Below are 25,236 nucleotides of genomic sequence, written 5' to 3'. Positions count from 1 at the left end.
GATCCATCTAAAGTGCAACCAGAGGCAAAACTGATTAGTAAGAAAATCACAACAATCAATCTCTATCAAAAAATAATCCCTGTTCTGGTAAAAGCTCCAAGGCACAGATGTAAATTACATTCAGCTTGTGAGATCCATTAATAAACATGAGATTCCATGTGCACCTAATGAAGGATAACTCAGCCTAGGAAGAATAAGATTAAAGACACCACCTTGATAGTTTGTTTCTTGCATTACTTGAATCACTCAGTCTTCAAAGTGATATCGCAATATTGCATTTCTTACTCTAGCACAAGAGCTGAAGTTAACTTTCATCTGAGTTTTACACAGTTCATCCTTTTTTGCTGAAGATTTAGTGCTCATCAGTTTCATTCACGGAACTATGTCATAACTGAAATCAGAATATACTCCAGTTATCACTTTCTTTATACAACCTTTCATTCTTTTACCACTGGCCTGAGTAGGAAATGAATATCATTATTGTTATGTAAGTGGTGCAAAGAATGATACGGCTCTTGATTTATACAGTGTACAGCATCTTAAGCAACGGGTGGATCTTTGAATCTATCTCCATGTAATGCAAGATCATGGTCCATGTTTGTAATGATTTCCCCCCAGGCTCAGTGAGCCCCTGTGTCTCTATGCAGAGCTCATTGCTGGATTGGGGCCACAGGAATAAAAGCCATACAATTTCTAATATATGGAAGCACTAAGATCCAATCAAAACAGATTTTCTCACTGTTGAGTACTACTGCACAAATGTGAAACCACCTTTTAATGGGCTGCACCATAATTACACATGTAATCCTTACCTGGTCTAGATATTTCTTCCATATAGGTTCTGTATTGTCTACTGTAAACTCATTCCAGCCATGTGTTATTCTGCGTTGTAGCACTGAAAACTCTGAGAGTCCAGTTTGTAAATCAACCTGGAGGGAGGTTAAAATCAGTGTAAAATCATCCAGGAAAACTGCATCATGCAATCAAGCTGCATTAAAAGTAATAAATACATTTGGCCACAAGTTCAGATCTAATATTTGACCAAGTCTTATGGCTTTCATTTGTACTCCCCCCACAGATGACACTTGACCAAATATCCAGAATGATCAGACATGAAAAACAACAATAAAAGAGAACCACTGCTTTTGTACCAGCTACAAATCTTTGGAGGCTACTATCATAAATCCAGCAGAGGGAGCACAAATTCATTAACAAATCCCATTTCCAGATTTGTGATGCCATTTGACGAATGACTAAATAAAAACCAACTAAGTAACTAACTAACTTCTGGGTTCACTAGAAACAATAGAAAAAAAATAATCAATGTTTTGCCAAATAAAAAAAAAGAACAAACAAACATGGAAATAAATTGGGTCTGCAAGTTTGAGAGATGGCAGTAGTGGAGAATAAACTAAAAATTAAAAACTATATAAAATACTCAGTACAACAATACTCCCTGGTCCCTAGCTTTAGTGGATCAGCATTTCCTAGATTTCTATCCTCCAGCATATTCTTTTCATACATATATGATCATGTTTATATTCCTTACAGCATATTATTAGTTTTTGCCCATTGCGAACTGTAATATAAATTGAATATTTAAAATATTCCTCCAGAGGCAGAATGCAACCCAGTGTTCCTTTCGGGGAGGTGTATATGTGTGCTTTCCCCCACATCATCTCTTACACATGGCTACATGTAAATCACATGATCCAGGCCCAGGGAAAACCCCATGTGATGTTTCAGGGAATCATCTATGGTTCTAGAGCTACAAAATGAATATTATTGATTTAGATGCTTGGAATGCTGTGGGACTAAGGGAAGAAAATAGGGCCATATGAGAGTAAACTGGGTGTAAACTGGACATGAATGAATTTAGGCTGGAAATTAGAAGGTGGTTCCTAACCATCAGAGGAGTGAGGCTGCAGAGCAGCCTCCCAGTAGGAGTTGTGGGGGCAAAACTCCTATCAGGTTTTAAGATGGAGCTTGATACATTTATGAAAGGGATTACTTGACAGGGTTGCCTGCAATAACAAGGGACAGGACTTGATGATCCAGCAGGTCCCTTCCAGTCCTGTGTCCTATGTCCACTAAGATTGTCACACCTGAAAAGCTGTGTATCTTGCATGTAAGTTTGCAGAACTGTGCTAAATCCTCCACCCGTTGGTGATGGACCAAGCGCAGTTCGTAGTCTGTGCTGCCCAAGCTTTAACTCAAGTCATTTGCAGTTCAGAGGTTCACTTAACTCACCATCCTCACTGATCAGAACAAAGTAAACCAATTATTCAACTGTTAAGTCTCAGAAAGCCACCCAAATGAAAAGGACATATCTGAACCCCATCTGATGCACGAGGAAGTTTGCATCTAAAACTAGATATGAATTTCACAGCTTAGCTCCCTCTCGGAACAAAATAATGTGGGATATTGGGGTGAGTCCGTATTTCCACAAAGTGTGGTTACACATTATGTAATCATCCTTACATGTAAACTTTTTGCCAAGTCTTCTTTATGGCATTTGCAAGCTTCTTTGGGGGGCAGAGCTTTCACTTCTTTCTCTTGTTCAATTGCTGTCAATTCCCGTTCATCTGTCTGAGTAATACAGATAATGCAATTGTTAGGGAAGAACAACATAGCTAGTACAATCATTTCATTAGTTTTTTGGTTCCTCCCTTTATTTGGCCTCTCTTCCCTTATCCTTCAGTTATAGGTCTTCACACTTATTTAACAGCTAAATAATTCACCCTTGCAACCCCTCTCCCACTCCTGTGGCAGGTACATATTATCATCTCTGTTTTACAGATGGGGAAAGTTAAGGCAGAGAGGTTAAATTATTTGTCCAAGACCACAGAGGTAGTCAGTGTCTGAGCTGGAATGGTTGGTCTGACCACTCAATCATGCCTGTAACTCACAAGTTGTTATGCTCCTGAGAGAGGATACAGTTCCCCCTTATACTGTGTGTGTGCACGCATGTGTCCATTTTATGCTGGAAGTGGAAACTTATTCTCCAATGGTTCCAGGAAATCAGGCCATGCTACAAGAAAAGGGGAGGAGAAAGAAAGTATCAGGTAAATACTTTGGTAAATGCTGAGAAAAACAGCCAGCCGCTTGGCAGTAGTTCCAGGGAGAAGTAGCAAGGGTGTTGCACATAATGGGCTGGAGAGGAAAGAGGCAGAAGGTAAACATGGCCAGGTCTAGTTCCAGAGCCTTTCCCCCAAATAACCAGAAATCCTTCTCGGTACAGAAGAGAGAAGCTGTTCCTGGGAAAGAGAGCTGGTGATTTATTTTAGAGTCAGCTCAAATTAAAGCTCCTTCATGAAGTCCTCAGGAGATGCCTATGCAAGGAATTGCAATGCAACCAAGCCAAAAATGGTGCATGTCTGCAGCAATCACTCAGGAAGTGGAGAAGATTGTTTTTTCTCTTGGAAGCAGCACCCAGCTTCCTAGGAGACTGCCCTCTTTCCATGTGCTTTTTTTGAAAATTAGGTGCAGCTGTTCTGCTTCCTGAGTAAGCTCCTCTGGGTCTTAGCACAGATGTTGCCTCCCTTCATTAGGGATGCTGGGACATGGATATTATGGGCACGGTTCCTGAAGAGTCTGAGCCACTTACACAGGTGGTCCTGTGGACCACAGGAGCACACTGCATGGAATGGTGTCAGCTCCTGGGACCCAAATCATATTGCTTTTCTGGTTAGCTGTATCTGTTCCTTTGTGCTTCTAAAGATCCCCAGTTCCTCTGATGTCAGCTTCACTCCTTACAGGCTCTAAGTTTTTGGTTAAGCAAAACGTCTGCAGGTGACAAAACGCTTTTCATTGGTGCCATCATGTCCTTTAACAGTGCTAAATATGAGTCTGAATCCACAGCCTTTTTCAGTTGCCAAGTTATTATAAACACCATTTTCCACCAGCCCCTTGGATTGCGAACAAGCTTCTAAACCTCAAACTTCACTGCAAACTGCTTAAACTCATGTCCACTCAAGTGCAGCCCACGCCGTCTGTTGGTAGGAGAAAGCTCTCCCGCTGACAAAAAACTTCCACCCGCACTGAATGGTGATAATGTTGCTGGCAGAAGAGCGCTCCTGCCGACAAAGTGCTGTTCACGCCGGTGCTTTTCATCTGCGAAACTTTTGTCTTTCAGGGTGTGTGTTTTTTTCACACCTCTGAACGACAAAAGTTTTGTCGTTCAGTTGCCATTGTAGACAAAGCCTTATAGTAAAGCTATTTCAGAGAAGTGAGAATAAGTCATGAATGAGGGCATAGTTTTTTCCAGGCAACATAAACAAATCTATGCCTACTTTACTCCAATGGGGCCAATTTTTCCTATGCCACCAACATGGGCTCTTTTGCTCAACTTCATCTGTATTTTTAGCATATGTGACAAGGCTTAAAAACTTCCTCAAAGCACTGTTAATTTGAGGCCAATCTCTTAGATTTTACAGTCTCTAAATGACCTCCATTTATCCTTTTTAACATATTTTTCTCTAACACCTTAAGAATCACCATCCTAGTGTCTTTAAACAAAATCCTACCTTGGACCGAGAGCTCTTCCTGAATCGGTGATAGGGCCTAGGAACATGCTGTCCCGGTCACCCTGTGCTAGTAGCTTTAATCATTTTCTGCAGGTTCTCATCCTGAGCTGCTGCTGTGATAATCACAGTCCACTTGGCCTGTGACACCAGAGAGGTTTCTTTTAAAATCAAATTGACATGTATAATGGCTAGCTCTGGACTTTGCTCCCCCTGAATGCTCTCCAGAGTGTGTCTGCTCCCATCAAATCTCTCCCAGGTTTGTATTTGATTTGCAAATCATACATTTGTAAGTGAAAAACTAAGATCTGTATTCTCAGCGGGCAGGAGAAGGGGAAGGGAAGGGCCCTTTTGGCAATAATAAGCAGTTTACAGTTTACTATATCTTCCTCCTGTATTTTCCACTGCATGCATCTGATGAAGTGGGTTTTAGCCCACAAAAGCTTAAATAAGCTCAAATAAATTTGTTAGTTTCTAAGGTGCCACAGGTACTCCTCCTTCTTTTTGTTTATGGTCAGTTTCAGCTAACACTGTCCTCCCGTAAATAAAGACATGAAACTTTTTACACACATGGACTAAGGTCAAAGCCTTTTTCTCTGAGCATATCAACACTCAACTTTTGTTAGTGCCTTTGACGCATAAGCCACTTGACCTCCAGTATTTGAGTATGGTCCAGTTTTGACCATACTGCTTTAAGAGGACTGCATTGATACCCCCCCCTTGGAGTCATCTGAGGATAACTTGGCACAAGCGATATACTAACTATGGTGGCTTTATGCTGCCGTAACTTGTGTCGACCCAAGCTTGTAGCATAGACCTGGCTGTAGTGCTTACTGTCATAGTACCTTAGGACTGGGGCCTCTTAAATTAACTCATTCAGTTTCTCATACTCTTTATTAAAATTTGCATCCCAGGTCGATTGGCCATCGTTGTGCAGTAGCACTCGCAGGTTGCTGGTTCGGGCAACTAGATTAGGCAGACATTTCATTACTATATCAGTGTCCAGATAAGTCATCAGTTCTCCTTTGTCCTTTAATTTGTTGACTCCCTCAAAGGCTCTCAGATACAACCCCAATGAAAGCTGGACAAGCCCCTACATGGACAGATAGAAATAATATTGCTCGAGAGAAACAGCATGATTTTCCTTTACAGAAAAAGCGGTGGTTAGGTAATGTTATGTTCATTATTATTAATAAGTATTATTTGCATTACAGTAGGCTTTAGACACGTTAGCTGAGAACAGGAATCCATTGTGCTGGAAACTTTACATAAACGTAGTGATAGACAGTACCTTTACAATCCAAACAAAGGGTGGAGGAGGACACCGAGGCACACAGAGAGGGAAAGTGACTCTCTCAGAGTCACACAGCTGATTAATGACAGAGCCAGATACAGAAGCCAGGTCACCTAAGTCTCAACCCAGTGCCTTATCTAGATGTTTTATAATCTCTTTTATAATATCTATAATTATAATTCACTCACTTCTTTTAATAAGGTGGAGAAATGTCAGACCCACTGATCTGAAATTTGAGCTACTGATTTGAACTATACATGAAAAGCCATTACATTTTTTATTTTGCTGATATATAAAAGTTATAAGTTTTGCTTAAATAAACTGTATTGTTACAAAGGGACAATTATTAAAAGGAGTTCATCTGCATGTATTGGGACATGCCACTCAGTAAATGCAGAATGGCTTTGCAAGACAAAGATCACAGTGTTTGAAATGAAAAGGGGGACTTGTGGCACCTTAGAGACTAACCAATTTATTTGAGCATGAGCTTTCGTGAGCTACAGCTCACTTCATCGGATGCATACTGTGGAAACTGCAGAAGACATTATATACACAGAGACCATGAAACAATACCTCCTCCCACCCACTCTCCTGCTGGTAATAGCTTATCTAAAGTGATCACTTTCCTTACAATGTGTATGATAATCAAGGTGGGCCATTTCCAGCAATGAGTTGGCATATGCTAGACTAGCATGAAGCTACAACCTACTTAAATACAATAAAGAGTGCGCCACTCAAGGAGGGGTTGGCAGGAGAAAATAAAAATTGTTAGTGTAACTATTGTCTGGCCAGCACAGACAGTGCTACAAGTTACAAAGGAGCAGACATTTAGGCTACAAGTCATGCATAATGTTCTGCACCACCACACCTTACAAAATGTCACATCTTCTTTTAGCTCTCTGGCTACTGTTGGTTTTGATCTATGATTCATTATAGATCGCACTGGGACACACAGCAAATCTGGAAAGGGTGAGAGAGGCAGAGCTTTCTACGACTCTCAAATGCACCAGAGCCTGTGAAGACTTCTCGTTTCTGTTTGGTTAGGGTTATTCATTCTGGGGTATTGTTTGCTCCCTTCTCCTTCCTATATTTACTTGGGCGAGCTAAATTTGGTGAAGTCTAAGCTGGGAGAGCGAGTGATTTGGTCAAATAAGGAGCCTTTCCAAATGTAAAACTTCATCCTTGCTTTCCCACAGAGCACAACTTAGTATTTATTGGAAGCGGGTGAAAACCAATCCCCCAAAAGACTAACACTCCGGGGTGTGTGTGTGTGAGTGTGAGATATTTGAAAAGTTCTACTCTGTATGGCATTACAACAACGGGCATAGTACAAAAACCAAGGAAAAACAAACTAGAATTCCACAACAAGGTATTTTCCCGCCCCCATCTGTGGTGCTGTGTCACGAGTGCTGTTTAATCCTGCTTAAGCACGGTTGCCAACTCTTCCACTCTCATTGTGAGTCTCACAATATTTGGTGTTTTTCTTACAGCCCGAGGCCCTGAAGTCCTGTGAATATACCAGAAACTCAACTTTCACTTGGAAAAAAAAAAAAAAAAGTTTCTAGCTTTCATGGTTGCAGAGATAAACCTGAAAATGTGAACGCTGATGGTTCTAAAACCACAAGACACGTAAACTTTAAATATTTTTTAAAAAATATTTTCAAATAACTTTTAAGCCAGGCTCATGATTTTGTTGACCTCACTCATGGCTTTTGAACGTTTGCAATACAGTTGACAGGTCCCATGTACAGAGACCCCCTCGCCCAAGCCAGCTTGCACCCCCAATTAGTTCAACACTGCTACCACAAAGCATATCACACACATACACACAAACACACAGCGCTTTCTCACTCTCTTCCCTTGGGAGAGATTTTCAATGTGTTCCTTCTTGTTCTCATTGTGTTTCCTGACTCAAAAGTAAAGACAGGCAGACTGGAAGTACATGTTCCAGGTCTTCACTCATGCCTTAGGGTGTGCAGATTACACCCACGAGGAGTTTTTGACCTAAACACAGACCCACACAGAGTGCAGTCCCACCCACTCCACTCAGCAACAGGGTGGGACCCTGGAAGCTCAGCTTTGTAAGGTAGCTGCTTATATAGAGTTTCCTGGGTTTCCTCTAAGGGCCTGATTGGGCCTTCAAGTGTCAACCCTGCTTCATTACTCCACCCTGTAAACCTGTGTGGGAGCTGCAGAGAATGAAGTTAACCCCCAGCTTGCTGGAAAATATTAGGGCCATTGGTCCCTTTCATGCCCAGTTGGGGACAAGCTGTTTTTCTTTTTGTTAAAGGAAGTTAATGTTTGCCAAAGACCTGGACACCTGACTAGGAACCAAAATGTATTCAAGATAACAATGGACTGGTTTCCATGGCAGCATGTTTCTCCTTTGGTATTTCTGGGGGCAAATTCAGAAGGATCAAGGGCAAGATGACCCCTAAAGAGCTAAATGTGTCTGCCAGCAAACTTGTTCCCTTAGAAAATCTTTAATCAAATGCTTAAAGACTATGTAAATAGGCTCTGACTTTTTGCTCATGTGTGATATGCTGTGCTGACCTTTCATTTGGTCTGTTTTTAAATAGCACTCCTTTCCTTCCTGGTACTTTTCTTTTAAAGGGCACATATTACCAAACTTTACTGCCAATGTATAAACATGCAGTCGAGCAATAGCAGCAGTAAGTAAAGAGTGATATGGGCAGGCTTGTACACCTCTGTTGGGAAGTGAATGAGTAGCAGGGAAAAGCACACACCCCATTACAGTAGATGTTAAAATAAGGAAAAAAAAAAGCAGGCATATACTGGAATTGTAACTCAGTACTACATTTAGGGCAAAGAACAAAAGCCAACCTATTTCCATTGCCGGATGGACAACAAACTTAAGCTCTGATCCTGCAAACCCGTACATATATATGTATGGCTCGTAGAAAAATCCAGTGTTTCTGTGAAGAACTTGAACGAAATGGTTTTGTTTAACATTTTTTGTGGAAGATTTTGATTTTTGTGTGTGTTTTGAACGGAAATGTTCATTTTGTTTTGGTTTTAAACACCAAAATGAAACAAAACATTTGACATGAACTGCTTTGTTCCTCTTTTTTTTTTTTTCTTCTTTTGGACCAAAAAAAAAAAAATCAAAGCTGAATTCAAAAAAACTTTTTCAAAAAGTATTCCAACTTTCACTAACATTGCAATTTTTTGTTCGAAAAAAAGAAAGGTTGGAACATTTGGACCCAGTGTGCGTGTGTATGTGAGCAATTCGTACAGTCCCCGAGCTATTGGTACAGCACCAGCTCCACTAAGAGAAAACTAAAATTAAGAAAAATTCAGAGACATGAATAAATTGCAACACAGAGAAGGAGCACAAAAAGTACAAGGCACACTAGAATGAAAGGAATGGAAAAAACAGACTGAGCAATAGAACTGGGAGAAAAATGGAAAACATTTCATGATGACATTTTCCCTTCCCCCCCGCCCCAATCAAAAAATTTCAAGCTCTGACATTTTTAAACAAGTGCTACTGTTTAAGAAGTTCTTCAATGGAAAGGGACAAATTTTCCAATCCAGCGGGGGCAAACATTTAACTGGAGATGCACCGAATCTGATTTGCAACCTAGTTCATTTTGTCAGGTCACATATATTTTAGGTGTAAATTTTGCCTGCAAACAGGGGTGATGGACTTTTTGAAAATCTCATCCAAAAGGTTATACAGTCAACTTTGTCTTGACTTTAATTCAGAATTATTGATTCAGGGTTTACACTATCTTTGCCTAAATAAGAAAAGGCTTTGGAATTGAAAGATTATATTTGCAAGGCCCATGTCATTGCTAGTGGCTTTTGTGTGAATGCAGCAAACAATAATTCCAGGCAAAGAGGGCGTTTTTCCTATTAAAAGAGAGGGAAATGCCTCATCTATATTCATATATAATTCTGCCCATCTATCTCTACTCTTGCTACAGTATTTACAATGCTCATGCACACAAAGCTATGAGAATCATAGAAATGTAGGGCTGGACAGAACCTTGAGAAGTCAAGTCCAGCCTCCAGCACTGAGGCAGGACGAAGTAAACCTTGTCCATCCCTGACAGCGGTTTGTCCAACCTGTTCTTAAAAACCTCTGGGGTTGAGGATTCCACAACCTCTCTTGGAAGCCTATTCCAGAGCTTAAATAGCCTTATAGTTGGAAAGGTATTCCTAATATCTAACCTAAATCTCCTTTGCTGCAGAATCCCCCCGGGGCTGGATGGTATCCAACAATGCTCACAGAGGAGAGCAAAAGAAGGAAGCAGCAGATTAATGGCATGCTGTTTCCCACTCCAGGAGTTCATCAAAGGTCCCTCCACAGGCATACTATGTGTTGGGGTCTCACTCTATTTGTGGAGGCATGTTGGAGAGCTAGGGAGCAGTCACTCAATGCATCATACTTCTCTTTGAGCCTCTTCATAAATCTTTAACCCTCCCTCTGATTTTTCTCTCCCTTCCAGCCTGAAAGCGAGGAGGGAGGGGACAGGGGTAAGCCAGTGGCAGCCTGGCTCCCAGCGGAACCCTGGGGATACAAACCATGGTGGGGAGCACCATCCCCATGAAGGGAAGATAGATAGGAAGCAAGCCTTGCAGGCCAACCATCCTTCCCCTCCTGGGAGTTTTGCTGCAGTAGGAGACTATGAGACCCATGATAGCTCCTGAACAGATTCATCTCCATTTGATATCAGGCATTATCTGTGCGGGGAAAGCACCATTAGAGATGTGTGAAGCTACTATAACACAGCTCAGAAACTGATCTCTGCAGTTTGGTTTTAGGGTTTAGAAGAGACCAGCACTTGGTGTTGATCATGGAGGATAGAGCTGGACAAACTCCAACCTCTGGGGAACATCTCCCTGCCCTCAGGTCCCTCAACCAGCCCTAAGTCCCCCAAGCAAAGGGTATATATATATATATGGAAGAGGGTGGAAGAGAGCAGATCCCAGCAGTTTCAGAGAGAATGAGGTGACTGTTATGAGGAAAGGTGTGTGTGGGTGGAGACAGAAGTTAAAGTGGAGGTTGAACACCCACTGTCCTTGTTGTCTGCTTGTATTGAAGTTGAAATCGAGGCTATATTAGGAGGTTTGATATGAACATAACCCATGACTCTGTGTCCTCCTGTTGTGGCAATGCCATGAAAAAGGTCTTGAGTTGGCTACTGCCTCTGAGCTCTGCCTTAATGAGCTTGAGCCCAGATTCCCAGACATATTTAGGCTTCTAGCTTCCAATGAAATCATTGGAGATCCAGGCCTTTAGCTCAAGCTAACAAAACCTGTATTTTTAGCAGTTCTTGCTTCTGTCTCAGCAGCTGACTTGGCTGTGGGTGTCATTACATAAATATTTCAGAGTAGTCTACCTTTTACTCTATTCTAAACTTTCCACTTTCAAATTTTCTGTTTGAATCATGTTTGCGCCTTAGCTCACATATAATTGTTGTTTGTCTTACTCTAGCCACGGAGATCAACGGAGATCAGAACTCCATTTTCCTAGGCCCTGTGCACATGTATTTTCAGAAAAACTCAGATCTGAGAAGTTAACAATTTTAAACAGAAGTTTAAAACAGGAAGTTTAAATAGAAAAGACAAAAGAATTATGATTCCCACTTTAGTGATGAATAACCGAGGCACACAGAAGTTAAATGACTTTTTGAAGGGGGGCTTAAACTTCTTTATCCCTCTATTTGTCACTGTAAAAGTCTTTCCAAGTAGAAAACAGATGGAGTATTAGTCAATTACCAGACAATAACAAAAGCAGGGAATTGATTCTTGAGTTATCACATTATTATTATAACCATTAACATGGCATAATTTAAACAATGATTGTCAATAGCAACAATATAATAAAGTCTTGGAGCACTTGTGTGTGTAGTAAATTAAAACTTTTCTTCCAATAGGATGTAACAACCCTGTTTGGCATTATGATTTCAGAATATAATGGCATCCTAATGGATTCTCCATGGATTACCACTGAAATTGTTTTGACATGTTAATATCACATCCTAATGGCATTGTGGAAAGGTCTCCAGTTGTACATTTAAATGATTTTAGTATCTTTGTAGACTTGCATTGAAATCATTCTGATGTATTTGCATTGTAATGAGGTCTCTGTGGGCTTGAATGGAAATCATTTCCCCAGATTCTTCCTAAACTTACACTGAAAATGTAGGCCTTTAGGAACATAAGAATGGTCATACTGGGTCCGACCAATGGTCCATCTAACCCAGTATCCTGCCTTTTGACAGCAGCCAGTGCCAGATGCTTCAGAGGGAATGAACAGAACAGGGCAAATGTCAAGTGATTCACCCCCCTGTTGTCCAGTCCCAGCTTCTGGTAGGCAGATGTTTAGGGACTCCCAGAGTGTGGGGTTGCATCCCTGCCCATCCTGGCTAATAGCTATTGATGGACCTATCCTCATTAACTTATCTAATTATTTTTTTAAATCCAATTATACTTTTGGCCTTCACCACATCCCCTGGCAATGAGTTCCACAAGCTGACTGTGCGTTGTGTGAAGAAGTACTTCCTTTTGTTTGTTTTAAGCCTACTGCCTATTAAATTAATTGGGTGACCCCTGGTTCTTGTGTTACGCGAACGGGTAAATGACTCTTCCTCATTCACTTTCTCCACCCCAGTCAAGATTTTATAGACCTTTATCGTATCCCCTGGTCCCCCCTTAGTTGTCTCTTTTCTAAGCTGAACAGTCCCACTCTTCTTCATCTTTTATATGGAAGCTGTTCCATACCAGTAAACACTTTTGCTGCCCTTCTCTGTACTATTTCCAGTTCTAATATCTCATTCTGGAGATGGGGCGACCAGAAACCGCACACAGTATTCATGGTGTGGATGTACCATGGATGTATATAGTGGCATTGTGATATTTTCTGTCTTATTATCTATTCTTTTTCCTAAGGGCTCCTAACATTGTTAGTTTTTTTGACAGCCGCTGCACCCTGAGTGGATGTTTTCAGAGAGCTATCCACAATGACTCCAAGAGCTCTTTCTGGAGTGGTAACAGCTAATTTAGACCCCATCATTTTGTATGCATTGTTGGGATTATGTTTTCCAATCTGCATTACTTAACATTTATCAACACTGAATTTTATCTGCCATTTTGTTACCCAGTCACCAAGTTTTGTGAGATCCCTTTTGTAACTCTTCACAGCCAGCTTTGGATTTAATTATATTGTGTAATTCTGCATCATCTGCAAAGTTTGCTACCCCACTGTTTACTCTCTTTTCCAGATCATTTATGAATATGAATATCCGTCCCAGTTCAGATCCTTGGGGGACCCTGCTATTTACCTCTCTCCACTATGTAAACTGATCATTTATTCCTATGTTTTAACCAGTTACTGATCTGTGAGAGGACCCGCCCTCTTATCCCAGGACTGCTTACTTTGCTTAAGAGCCTTTGGTGTGGGACCTGGTCAAAGGCTTTCTGAAGGTCCAAATACACTGTACGCACTTGCTTGCCCTTGTGTACATGCTAGTCCGCATTGTAGTGTCATATTATAGTGGTATCATGTTCTGCATAGACTTGGACTGGAATTCAAGCAGATCATGTGCTCACAGAGAGAGCAAATACTCAGAATTATTTACTATGCTGTAGCAAGAATGTCAGAGCCAGAAGACTGCAAGTTCTAATTCAGAACAAGCCACTGATTGACTATAGTTTCCTGACTGTGGACAAGTGACTTGACCCTCACTCAAATATTGGCCAAATCAATGGACCGGAGTTTAAAAACTGCATCTACGTTCCTCTTCATTGGGTTAACAGATTACCAAAAGAGAGAGATTATTTTGCTATCTCACGTCACAGCAAGATCAGAATTGTTTTTTTTTTTGGCATCCCAGCCACGTCTCCATTTTACTCTGTGAAGTTGGGCTGTGTATGCTGTAGCATCACATAGAGGAGCAAAAAGAGGATGGTCTCGGTCTCCCTCTCTAGTGAGGCTACACATAGAATACTGCCAACAGTTTTGGCCAACTTGATACTAGAAAGAAGACAACAAATGGGAAGGACTGAAGAGCAGATTAGAGAGTTGGAGGGAATAGCTTTTGAAGAAAGATTAAGAATACTAACTGCAATATACAGAGCTTGGGCAAATCATGATTAAAGGGCACATAAACTGCCTATAAGTATTTGGAAGGTGCAAATGCCAAGGAGGGAAAGCAATGTAGTGTTATAAACAAAATGAATCAATCCAGGTGTGGAAGAAAGGATGAAATCAGATTCCTCTCACCCATGTGAATGGGTCCAAAGGTCAACACCTCACATGAGTATGGCAAGGATCAGTTACTTTGTTACTTGAAAATATCCAATCCTATCATTATTATTAATTCTATTACAATAGATCCTAGAGGCCTCAGCAGAAATCAGAGCACCATTGCACTGGACAAACCCATAGTAATCAGAGGCAGGCCCAGCCCCAGAGAGCTTACAGAGTGGCTAGAGGAAAAATGTAAAATAGAAAGTCAAACATATGGAAAACCACAGAAACCAACGATTTCATTCTCTCACATTCAGTGGCAAATAGAGGGGACACCAAAAAAGGTATATTTCAGAAATGTTCCAAAACCACATTTCATGAACATTTTTGAGAAGACAAAAAAAATCTTTCTGAAAATGAGTGACATTTTGAAAACGTCCGTGGATTATTTTGTAAAATAAAAATGAAAATAATGATAAAGTGCCATCCGAGCAGCTGGATGTCTCACCCCACTCGCTAATAGGCTCTATTCTGAACTGAAGGAATCACCCATTTGGAAGTTCATCCTCAGGACTCATTCACTTCCTTGGGCCTTTCTGCTCGGAGTACTGGCCTACATTGTTAAAATGTCTGACCCTAAAGTCAGTGCAAACACAATGACATATGCTGCAAATCTGAGTATTGTTAGCGAAGCCTTGACATAAAGATGAATGTTAATACTTACAATTTATCATAGAGCTATTCAGCTTGCACACACATTAACTAACCACACAACACCCCAATAGGCAGGTCAGTGTCGTTGTTGCTATTATCCTCCATTTTAAATATGATGATAAATCAAAGTAGCACTGCAAAACTGCCAGAGCTATAGAGAGGTAATGTTGCCAGCAATGCACAGTAGGCTTAGCCCCAACTACACACCACATTTCATAACTTACAGGCAAGAGGCATAGGGAATCCTTACCTCCCGTTCCGGCTCTCCATTCCCAACTGGCTGATATTTCTGGGCTAAGCGGAAAAGTGACCCTTTCTGGAAGAGTTTGGAGAAGCGTCTTTCTACCATCTTTCCTTTGCCTTAGCAGCAGCTCCTCATTCTGCTGCTGTTGCTTGAATATCACCTGTTCCTGGCTGTGGCTCAAATTCCCTTGCAAGCCTGGGTTGTAGCTACAGAAGAGGGATTGGCAGGTGTTACCTGATGCCTACAGAGGAAGCCACGCCCACTGCCAGCAACAGGTGCCTGGGAGAGGCTGCACACCCTCCTTCACTCTGGCCGCTCAGAGCAGCAGATACCTACAAGGTGCTTAGCTTATTCAGCTCCATGCCAAAGGATTCCTGTGTGTGCTTAGTCAAACCCATGGTTAGTATTTGTATGGAGCAGTCTTGGCTGTAACTCAGGATGCAGTAGCTGTTAAGGGAGTGTAAAGCAATTGATTTTTGCACCTGGAGGTCTTTCAGCTCTATTGTTTCCCCCACACTCTGACAAAATGCAACAGCATAGAATCATAGAATATCAGGGTTGGAAGGGACCTCAGGAGGTCATCTAGTCCAACCTCCTGCTCAAAGCAGGACCAATCCCCAATTTTTTCCCCAGATCCCTAAATGGCCCCCTCAAGGATTGAACACACAACCCTGGGTTTAGCAGGCCAATGCTCAAACCACTGAGCTGTCCCTCCTTCCTTCCTTATGCTGTATTTCAGCATTAGGCAGAAATGGTGGCTTGTTTTCCACAGGCAGTTCCATGCAAATGCAGGGTATGGTCACTGCTGAGCTGTTTGTAAGTTCGCAAGGTGAGTGTGGGGGGAATCACTGGGGGAAAGCTTCCTTAAGAAATGTTCAATTCAGTGTGAGTGGGTGAGACAAGGTGGTGAGGTAATATCTTTTATTGGACCTATTTCCCTTAGTGAGAGAGACAAGCTTTGGAGTTCACACAGCGCTCTTCTCCAGGTCTGGGAAACTTATTTGGTATGTCACAGCTAAATACAACATGGAACAGATTGCTTAGCATATGTAGTTAACATATATTTAAGGGACATTTCAAGGTGAAGTATATCGTTGTCAGGGGAGACAGAGGAAACCACAAACTCTAATATACTTGTTGGAAGACTGTGATGCTCCCAACTTGTTAAACATCTTGAATTCATGCCAGTTTTTATCTCCTAGCAAAAATGTCCAGTTTAATTTTATGTAGATTTACTTGTAGATTCTTTCCCTATTTGGGGAGCATTTTTGTGGTGGATTACAACCTGCTTGAACAATACTTAATCAGTTACCCCTTTCCTGTGCCCAAAAATTCTCATCTGTTGACATGGAGCGTTGTCTTGTGGTTTGAACCAGGGCAGTTGAATCAGAATTCCTGGGTTCTCTCCCTAACACTTTCATTGACTTGTTAGGTAAGTCACTTAGCTCTAAATTGCCAGTTAGGTCTAACTTTGTGGAATTAAAGCGCAGCCCGGAGTTTTTGGTGGTATGAAGATTAGAGCTGTGTTGGTAACGGAATTTTCTTCCCCCAGCAAATTTTGCATTTTGGAAAAAAAAAAAAACCCAATAACCCTCCTTCTGAATCTGAATGAAATGTCAGATATGCAAAATTTCCCACAAGATGGTCATTAAAAAAAATCAGTTTTGGAATTTTTCAAAACTGTCCAGTCCTGGCTCCCTGGCTCTATTGCAATCCACCTGGTGAGCTGCTAAGGAGCCACAACCCAGGACGCCCTAACGTCCGGGAAGCCCCAGGTCTGTGGCAGCCTGCCAGGTAGGAATCCTGCCTTGATTCTGCCTCAAGTTTTCTCACAAGCAACACATTGTTGTGGAATGTTTCAATTTCAATGATCTGTCATTTTCTAATGGGAAGATGTTTCCTTAAAAATTTCCAACCAGCTATAGTGGAGATGCACCACCCCAGTGGGATATCTGAAAGCTTTATATCTCAGGCTGGACTTCCACGAGCCCTGGGGATCACAGACATTACAACTCATTCAAAGGGCATATGCTACAGACCTATCTCCATTAAGCCTAGCTCAAAGATTACGGGGACAGCTCTGGGTGGAGAAGGTTGGGGCTAGTTCTTACTTCAGAGGGGTATTGTGAAATGTCATTAATTGATTGCAGATCATTTGGAGACTTTTAAAGAGAATGTGCCTTAGAGTATTGAGCCCAGTTATACTATTCTTAGCCATCTGGCTGCCTAATGAGAAGTCCTTGCCAGCTGAACTGCTCTGGATGTGCCATAGGATAAATGAAAGGGGTTCATGAATTGCTGGAAGGTGGTAATGCTTATTCACCTGGGAAGACACCAGAGGATGGTGTTGGACATCTACTTTCAGATCTATCACCCAAATTGTTCCGTGTTTGAAGGAGGGCCCTGTGCAAGGTTGCTTGGTACTTAGAGCTGCCACGTCACCAGTATGCTGAAGCCACTAAGCTCCATATTTGCTTTACCTCTGTTTCCTCATTTCCTAAGAAGAGGTACAGATCTGGACAAAAGCCAGCAGGCTCAGCTGAGTCCAGATAAAGCATTTTTCAGGGAAATAAATTCTGTTCAGAAAGTGAGATATTAATTACTCATTTGAATGTGTCTGTTGTAGTTTTTAGTCTTAGGATCATATCAGATGTCTCCCAGTTTCCCAGGTAGCAAAAGTGTCTGGAAATAACTTCTTTCATCATCAGCTAACAAAGAGACCATTTAGTCTGATAGCTCTCACCAGACACCCATATGGCAGTCACTCACCCACATACAGGACCAATGTATAGATCACGAAAGAATCAGGGGGCTGGAGCACATAACTTATGAGGAGAGGCTGAGGGAACTGGGTTTATTTAGTCTGCAGAAGAGAAGAGTGAGGGGGGATTTGATAGCAGTCTTCAACTACCTGAAGGGGGGTTCCAAAGAGGATGGAGCTCGGCTGTTCTCAGTGGTGGCAGATGACAGAACAAGAAGCAATTGTCTCAGATTTCAGTGGGGGAGGTCTAGGTTGGATATTAGGAAAAACTATTTTGCTCGGACGGTGGTGAAGCACTGGAATGGGTTACCTAGCGAAGTGATGGAATCTCCATCCTTAGAGATTTGACAAAGCCTTGGCTGGGATGATTTACTTGGGATTGGCCCTGCTTTGAGCAGGGGATTGGACTAGATGACCTCCTGAGGTCTCTTCCAACCCTAATCTTCTATGATCATGCCAATTTCCTACCAGGTATACAATTCATATATTTTGTGCAACGTCCCTGAACAGAGGTTTCCTTAGCCAGGCACAGGTGGCTGGCAAGTTATTATCTACTGATTTCCATATTTCACTGATTCGTTTGGCAATAGCAGATGGAAGGCCAATTTTTCTGTTTGTGTTTGTTTACACTATTGACTTCTATGCAGTGTAATCCAGTTATACCACTGGACAATTTGGCCTGAAATTTTCATTTCCTTGACATTATATGAGCTGAGAATAACCAGTGCTGAGGAGATGGAATGGTACAGTATGATAAAAAACACAGACTGCCCAACCACAGAAGTGGAGCGGTACAACTGGACAAGCATAATACCATCTGCTACATAATCTGTAGCTTGCGCCCCATCATAGAATGGGGCTTCAGCTAGCATTCAGTGCTATTATCAGAGGTCAAGACCCTGAGACATAGCTCTGTCAGCCTTTTTGTGTTAATTTAGGCCTGTTTCAATCAATTATATTTGAGTTCCCATTCAGCTGAATAAATACAGAATGAAAGTGCAGTTCACTCAGAATATTCACTGGACATTTCATAAGAATTATAGGAGTGGAGGAAGTTTTCTCTTGTTATTGCTTTTGATTTCTGTGTGTCATGCCCTTAAAAGGAAGTATCATTCCTTTGGCCATTACAATGTACAGAAAATTCATGGCATGAAGAATCCTTGTAGAGACAGTAACATTAACAACGTGGGCCCCGATACAACTTCTATTCCGAAGTGCTGGCATAGCAACTCAGATCCTTATTATGTCATATGATTATTATTATATATCGTGCCTGTTTAATTTTACTTAAAAAAACAACAAACGGCTAGGAATGCTAATATTTTAAATAGGCAGGAATCTTTTTCTCCGAAGACCACAGAAGGCAGAACCATTATAAATTAACATCCTTCTAGGCTACAGGAATGCAAAATGGCACATCGGGGAAAGTAAGATGCCACCTGATTGCCGGTGATCTAAAGCAAAGCTGATTACTATTAAGGCAAATAGTCTGTAGTTACATAGGGTGACAAGGAGCAGAGACTCATGTAGTACACAATTGCACCCTCTGTCAAAGAGATCACCATCAAATTGAGTGGTGAAGGATAACATCTGGCTCTACAGCATTCTAAGGAGGCTTCTCTGCATACGGTGTTAATGAGGATAATATGTACATGACTCCTAGCAATGAAATGTTAATATTAAGAGAGACTAAAAAGGATACATGCTTGCAAAAATGTGTCATCACCATTTCAAGATCAGCTGACTCATGGCTTTATTTAGTCTTGGCAACCAGCTTCTGGCATAGGCTAAATCCTGCCCTCGGCATGAAAAGGCATCTACACAAGACTTTCAAGTGAAGATCTCTTCTAGTAAGTGATAGGCTGCATTGAATCAGGTCCTGCACAGAGCAGAGAACTCAAGGTTCGTGTGTCTGGGGGTATTGTGTAGGGCTAGTGCAACCCAATGCAGTATCTTTGAGGACCACTATATTACATTTATGAATGGTTTATGTAAAAGAGTGTTTTATTTCATGGGGGTGGGGGGATGATTACCACAGCTCCTTCAGGAACTAAAAACAGGTGAGGCGTGATTACCCCTGGGGATTATGAACAGCTGCTGGGAAGCACCACCCCCTGAGGCTGAGTTTTCCAAAGACTCAAACAAAGAAAGGGCTTTTGATATAAAAAGCTGAGCTTGAAGTGACACAGGGCCTCTTTCTGATCCAGCAAACAGACAGGATCTTCTGCCAAGGGGAGCCCTGATGCTCACAGTAGGCCCCACACACTGATGGGTGACTCCTGGTATGTTTAGTGGGCAGTTAAAACTGTGCATTGTTCTTATTATGTTTTCTCTGTGATGCTTTTTCCTCCTACAGTACTTGTGTTCCCTGCTGTTGGCACTTACAGCAATTTGCAACGTAGACCCCCCCACACACACTCGCTGCCACCATAGTGTCACAGTTTCAGAGTTAACTGCACCCCCTCCAATGTTCCCTCTAATTTTTCTATCCATGTGCAGAATGAATTTTGTTGTGGCCACCACTATTGAGGTAATGTGCAATTGTGTGCCACCAGTAGAAATCAAAAACCTAGACATATGTCCCTTCCAGTCCTACACTTCTATGCTTCTGTGCTGTGAGCCTCACAGTGAGATCTGTTCTGCCATAAGAGAAGCAGCATCCATTAAAATGAAAATTGCTTTGCCAATTCCCAGTGAGCCTTCCGAAGCCAAGCCTGCTACACAAGTCCTCTCTCTGACCTCAGGGACGTGTGTGTGCGGAGCCTTTGGGCCTCATTGTGCCTCTTGTGTTTGTGTGAGCTGGAAAAGTCATAAAATAAACAGGAATCTGACATGGCCCTCTCAGAAGAATGTAACCTGAGTGCTCAGTGTGGGTGTGAGGTGGGTATACAATCAATATACATTAGCTAGATCCAACCAGTTGGATTGACAGAGGCTCCCCAGCTAAACAGCCAAACCAGACTTTCTTCTTCTGCTGGGCCATGCTAAAAGCAGAATATTTCAGGACTAGCACTAGATCTACCCAAACACCTGCCCTAATCCTATTTCTACCTGATCTCGTCCAACCCCAATGCCACTGAACCCCTTCCCCAAACACAATTCAAAACTATTCTCTCTCTGGTGGGTAAACTCATGGTTCATTGCCCCTACTACATTTACAATTATGGAGAGGCGAGGGGAGGTGCATCCCTTGCTATACCTGTACAACAACAGCAGCAAGTACAGTGCACCCATCTCAGAGTGTGGGTGGAGGAGAGGGGGAAATGGGGGTCATGGCTCTCCTGGCATCTAGAAACACCTTGGTTAGTAGCATCCAGACCCTACTCCGCGCTGAGCTGAGACCAGCCAGTGCTGAGAGCCCGTCTCTGGGTGGGTGAGCTGGGGTGGAGACTCTGTGCCCCTTCCTTCTTCTTTAGCTCAATCATATAGGGGAAGGCATAATTTAGCCTTTACTCTCCTGCAACATTCTTGTTCGCTCTGATGCAGAGTAGGGCATCTCTAATGGGATGTGAAGCCTCTCATAGTTCAAGCCCATCCGTAGTGACCAAACATTTCCGAGCTGATGGCTGGTGACGTAAGTGAAATGAGCTGGGTGGAGTCAGTTCCCAGCTGGCATCCTGGCAATAATCCACCCTGGTAATCGGTGGGCACTTGCAGCAGAAAAGCCAAGGACTGAATGGGCCATGGCAACTCAACCCTCCGGCCCACTCCTGGCATAGATGCTGGAACTGTGGATGCTGTCACACCTGCTGCCTTGAAGTGGTGGTCCAGCATATACAGGGTTTACAGTTTGGGTCAATGGCTCTCATAGTGTTCCAGCAACCCAGCCTCCAGGTGGTCAAGGTACATTGGTGACGAGGGCAAAGGTTAAGGAAAGCTCAGGTTGCTGCCAGCTATACATTTATCCTACAGATAAATGAAGGGCTTCGGTTATCCGGGCTTTTGCTCTGGCAGCTTTCACATGGACTGAAATTCACCGTGACATTTCCTTTTTTTTAATTTAAAGAAGATCAGAGTCGGTGTTAAAAACACACACCCGAAACTAGACAGAGTTGAAAAATATACAGGATTTGTTTTTATTGAGCACCAAAGTAGGAGACCCTACGTTTCGAATGACAAGCAGCACAAAACAGGAGTGATAGTATTGAATGAGTCATTGGGCCAGATTCTCACGTTGTGGAGGTCAGAGCGGCTCCATTGAAGGCACCGATTGACACCAGCTGAGACCCTGGCAGCTCGTGAGCACTGTGAGCATATAACGTCACATGAACAGTTTATTGTAGCACCAGACAAGCCTTAAAATGAGACTAAACACACATATGATGTGTTATTTAAAAGCTAACATTACCAGTTTCCTACTGAGCTTTTACAATGTTGCCTTAAAACCATTTGTTTTCTGGGCAGCAGAAAGAACTCAGGAAAATTTGTCTTTCAATATATGGTGTTGTCAAAAGCAGTATGAATGTTTATATTGGAAACGTAGCCTTCAGATCTCCGCTCCGGCTGATTTGTTTCTGAGTTTGACAATTTAAAAGAGCTTTTAAAAGAAAAATTAACACCTTAGCACCATTAGGTAGGCTGGATTTTCTACAGCATGTAGTAACCAGCAAACATTCAGCAGTACCTTATTTTATCAGTCTTCCTTCTTCTTCTTCTTCTTTTTTTTAAAGATTCATTTTGCAATGATTAAATTCCTGCTCTACAGCTCCTATCCAGGAAAGTACTCAGCCATGAGCTTAACTAGCATTGCAAAGCAAAATGCCCACCTCAAGTTAAGCATGTGTTTGAGTGTTTTGCTCAATGAGACCGGAGCCTAGGTGTCTGATCCTGCAAGGTCCTTAAAACACATAACATTGACTAAGGGCACTGAGCTCTGGAGCTGATTTAAAAATAGTAAAATATTTTGTACACATTTTTCACTGTTTGTTTGGAGAGGGGGGGTCAGGAAGGAATTTCATTGGCAGAGACCCTGGTTGTTTTTTCTCTCCTTCCATTGCAGTGTGGGGCAGGGATCACTTGCTGGCTTAAACTAGAGTAAATGGTAGATTCTCTGTAACTTGAAGTCTTTAAACAATGGTTTGAGGACTTCAGTAACTCAGTCAGAGGTTAGGAGTCTATTTCAGGAGCGGGTGGGGTTCTGGGGCTTGCAATGTGCAGGAGGTCAGACTAGGTGATCACGATGGTCCCTTCTGGCCTCAAAGTCTCTGAGTCTAACACTGGAATGAAATTTTTTAAAACCTGACCATTTTTGCTGGTCAAACAAATAAACAGAAAGCAACTATGTAAAAAATGCTCAGTATTTTTAACTTTCCCTTTACCATATAGGGATTCCAAACTCTAGGGGAAGGATAAACATTTGCATATACTGTAGTACGTAAGGGAATATCAGACAGAGCACCATGGTAGACCATTTCCAGCCTCGTTGTTAAATACATAGATTACCTTGTAGACTAAGTCATAAAAGGATAGTTGTTCACTGGGGCAAATTCATCCTTGGTGTAGCTTCCACTGATTTCAATGGTGACACAACAGAGACACATTTGGCCCATTTTCTTGAGTGAACATATTAAAGTCATTCATACTATTGTCATGCATAAGCTACCAGTCGATTCATTTCCTTATGGGTAAGAGACCTCTGAGTTCTGTTAATATGATGTACGTGCAGTATGAAAGTCACTGATTGTATTCAGCACACATATATTAGAAAAATCAAGCTGGTTGTTTATATCTAGGGCCTGATTCTAAACCCACGTGCACCATTTTTATACCAGTGTCACTCCTGAGTTACACCTACGTGAGTGAAATCAGACTCAGTCCCCTAATGTGCATTGTAGTGTGTACTGTGCTGATATAGATCTGAAATGAAATTGTGGATCAGACTGGTTATCTGTTCCAGTGGTAAAGGTGCTGCTCATAAACACTACAGCTGCCTTCAAAGGAATGGATTTCTCCCACTCTTCACAGGGCTGAGTTCTAGAATAGCTGCTCTTGCACCATGCAGGTCTTTTATCAACAACTTGCAGAGATCAGGAAGATGCTGAATAGCTGTATCTGGAGACTGAGGGCTGCAATTCATCTGAACCAGACAACTATTGGATATAGCTTTCTTTAAAAGCTCCTTAATAGTTAGGTCCCACTGAATGAAAATCAAATAAAAAAAAAAAGGAATTTAAATGTTTATCAGTGCTGTGGTGTTTGCATAGAACACATTCTTACCCAACCATGTAACCTCAGCAATTGGCCTCACATAGGCCGAATGAAAAGTTAACTGATTCATTTTGTCCCTGTTGTTTTAATGCAGCTGCATCTGATTCTGAAAGATAAAGACACCACCAGTGTGGGACAGATTGGCTGATAATGCAAATTCTTACATATGAGGCTGACCCAAAAACCTACTGAAGTCCCTGAAGGTCTTTTCACTGATTTCAGTGGGGTTATTCCTATGCCTAAGAGTTTGCAAGATTGGGTTCCAATGCAGTCTTCTTCTAAACTACCGGTCTCTGCGTTTTCTCATTCCGGATCAGATGTGGCTGCCTTAGACTTGGGCCCTAGATGTGCAGTATAAAACATTTGGGCATTTACTATAATTGTATACAATGCATGGACATGAATGTTAATCTTCGGCTCTATGCTGTTTTGAAATGTTTGAGAATCCCAAAATTCGGCTGCACGATCCTGTTCTACATGGGAAAAGAAAACATACCAAATGTCAGAGGTTCTTCAGGAAACTGGCCAAATTTTGAGAAATCAAAACCAAATGAAAAAGAACCTGAGGAGAGGAATTTCACCAGGAATATTTTGCTGAGATCTCCCTGCAGCACAGACCAGCCTTGGGATAGTGAATACCATATCCCGTTTGTCAGCATATGCCTTTCAACTAAATTCACTTAGGGTACATCTACACGGCATTGTAACTCCAGGGCTGTGGGACCTGCGCTTGTGGACTTGATGTTTCCAAGCCCGTGCTTGAGCATCCACACTGCATCGTAAACCTGGGTTTACAATTGCTGGATCCAGGTCTCACAATCATGCTAACGTGGCCACACTGCAGCATGCAGCTCTTCTGATTGGAGTCTGCGGCTTCAGCTGAGTCCACACTGCAAACTGACCGGGTCTGGACTCAAGCCTCAACAGGACTCAGGCTCGGACCCACCCTTCCAGCAGGGTCCACAGGCCTGAGTCCAGAGGAGGTGCTGACCTGAGTCAGACTGATTTGTGTGTGGATGGAAGGGGGATTTGGATTCAAATGTGAGACTGAGCATGGGTTTACGGTGCAGTGTAGACATACCCGTAGAGTGAATTTCAACCCTGTGCAGAGGGCCAGTATAATTTGTTCATTCCCTCAGAAGCATCTGGAACTGGCCACTGTCAGAAGACAGGATACTGGGCTAGATGGACCTTTGGTCTGACCCAGTATGGCTGTTCTTATGGCCTCAGCACCACTAGGGCTTCAAGGACATCTAAATGGAGCATATGCCT

The 25,236-nt window shown here is 42.2% G+C and overlaps 1 protein-coding gene across 1 annotated transcript in view; it reads right to left on the bottom strand.

Annotated features, from left to right (window-relative positions):
• Positions 1-15,101, bottom strand: part of ATP2C2 (ATPase secretory pathway Ca2+ transporting 2) — a 43,594-nt gene extending 28,493 nt beyond the window's left edge. The window contains exons 1-3 of the mRNA XM_077831024.1: positions 15,003-15,101; positions 2,482-2,589; positions 813-929 (exon numbers count right to left, since the gene is read on the bottom strand). Coding sequence (XP_077687150.1) covers positions 813-929; positions 2,482-2,589; positions 15,003-15,101 — 324 coding nt within the window. The remainder of the gene's footprint in view (positions 1-812; positions 930-2,481; positions 2,590-15,002) is intronic.
• Positions 15,102-25,236: the final 10,135 nt, after the last annotated feature.

Source organism: Eretmochelys imbricata, chromosome 12, assembly GCF_965152235.1.
Source record: "Eretmochelys imbricata isolate rEreImb1 chromosome 12, rEreImb1.hap1, whole genome shotgun sequence".
Lineage (NCBI taxonomy): Eukaryota > Metazoa > Chordata > Testudines > Cheloniidae > Eretmochelys > Eretmochelys imbricata.
This window is presented reverse-complemented; position numbering and strand designations above follow the sequence as displayed.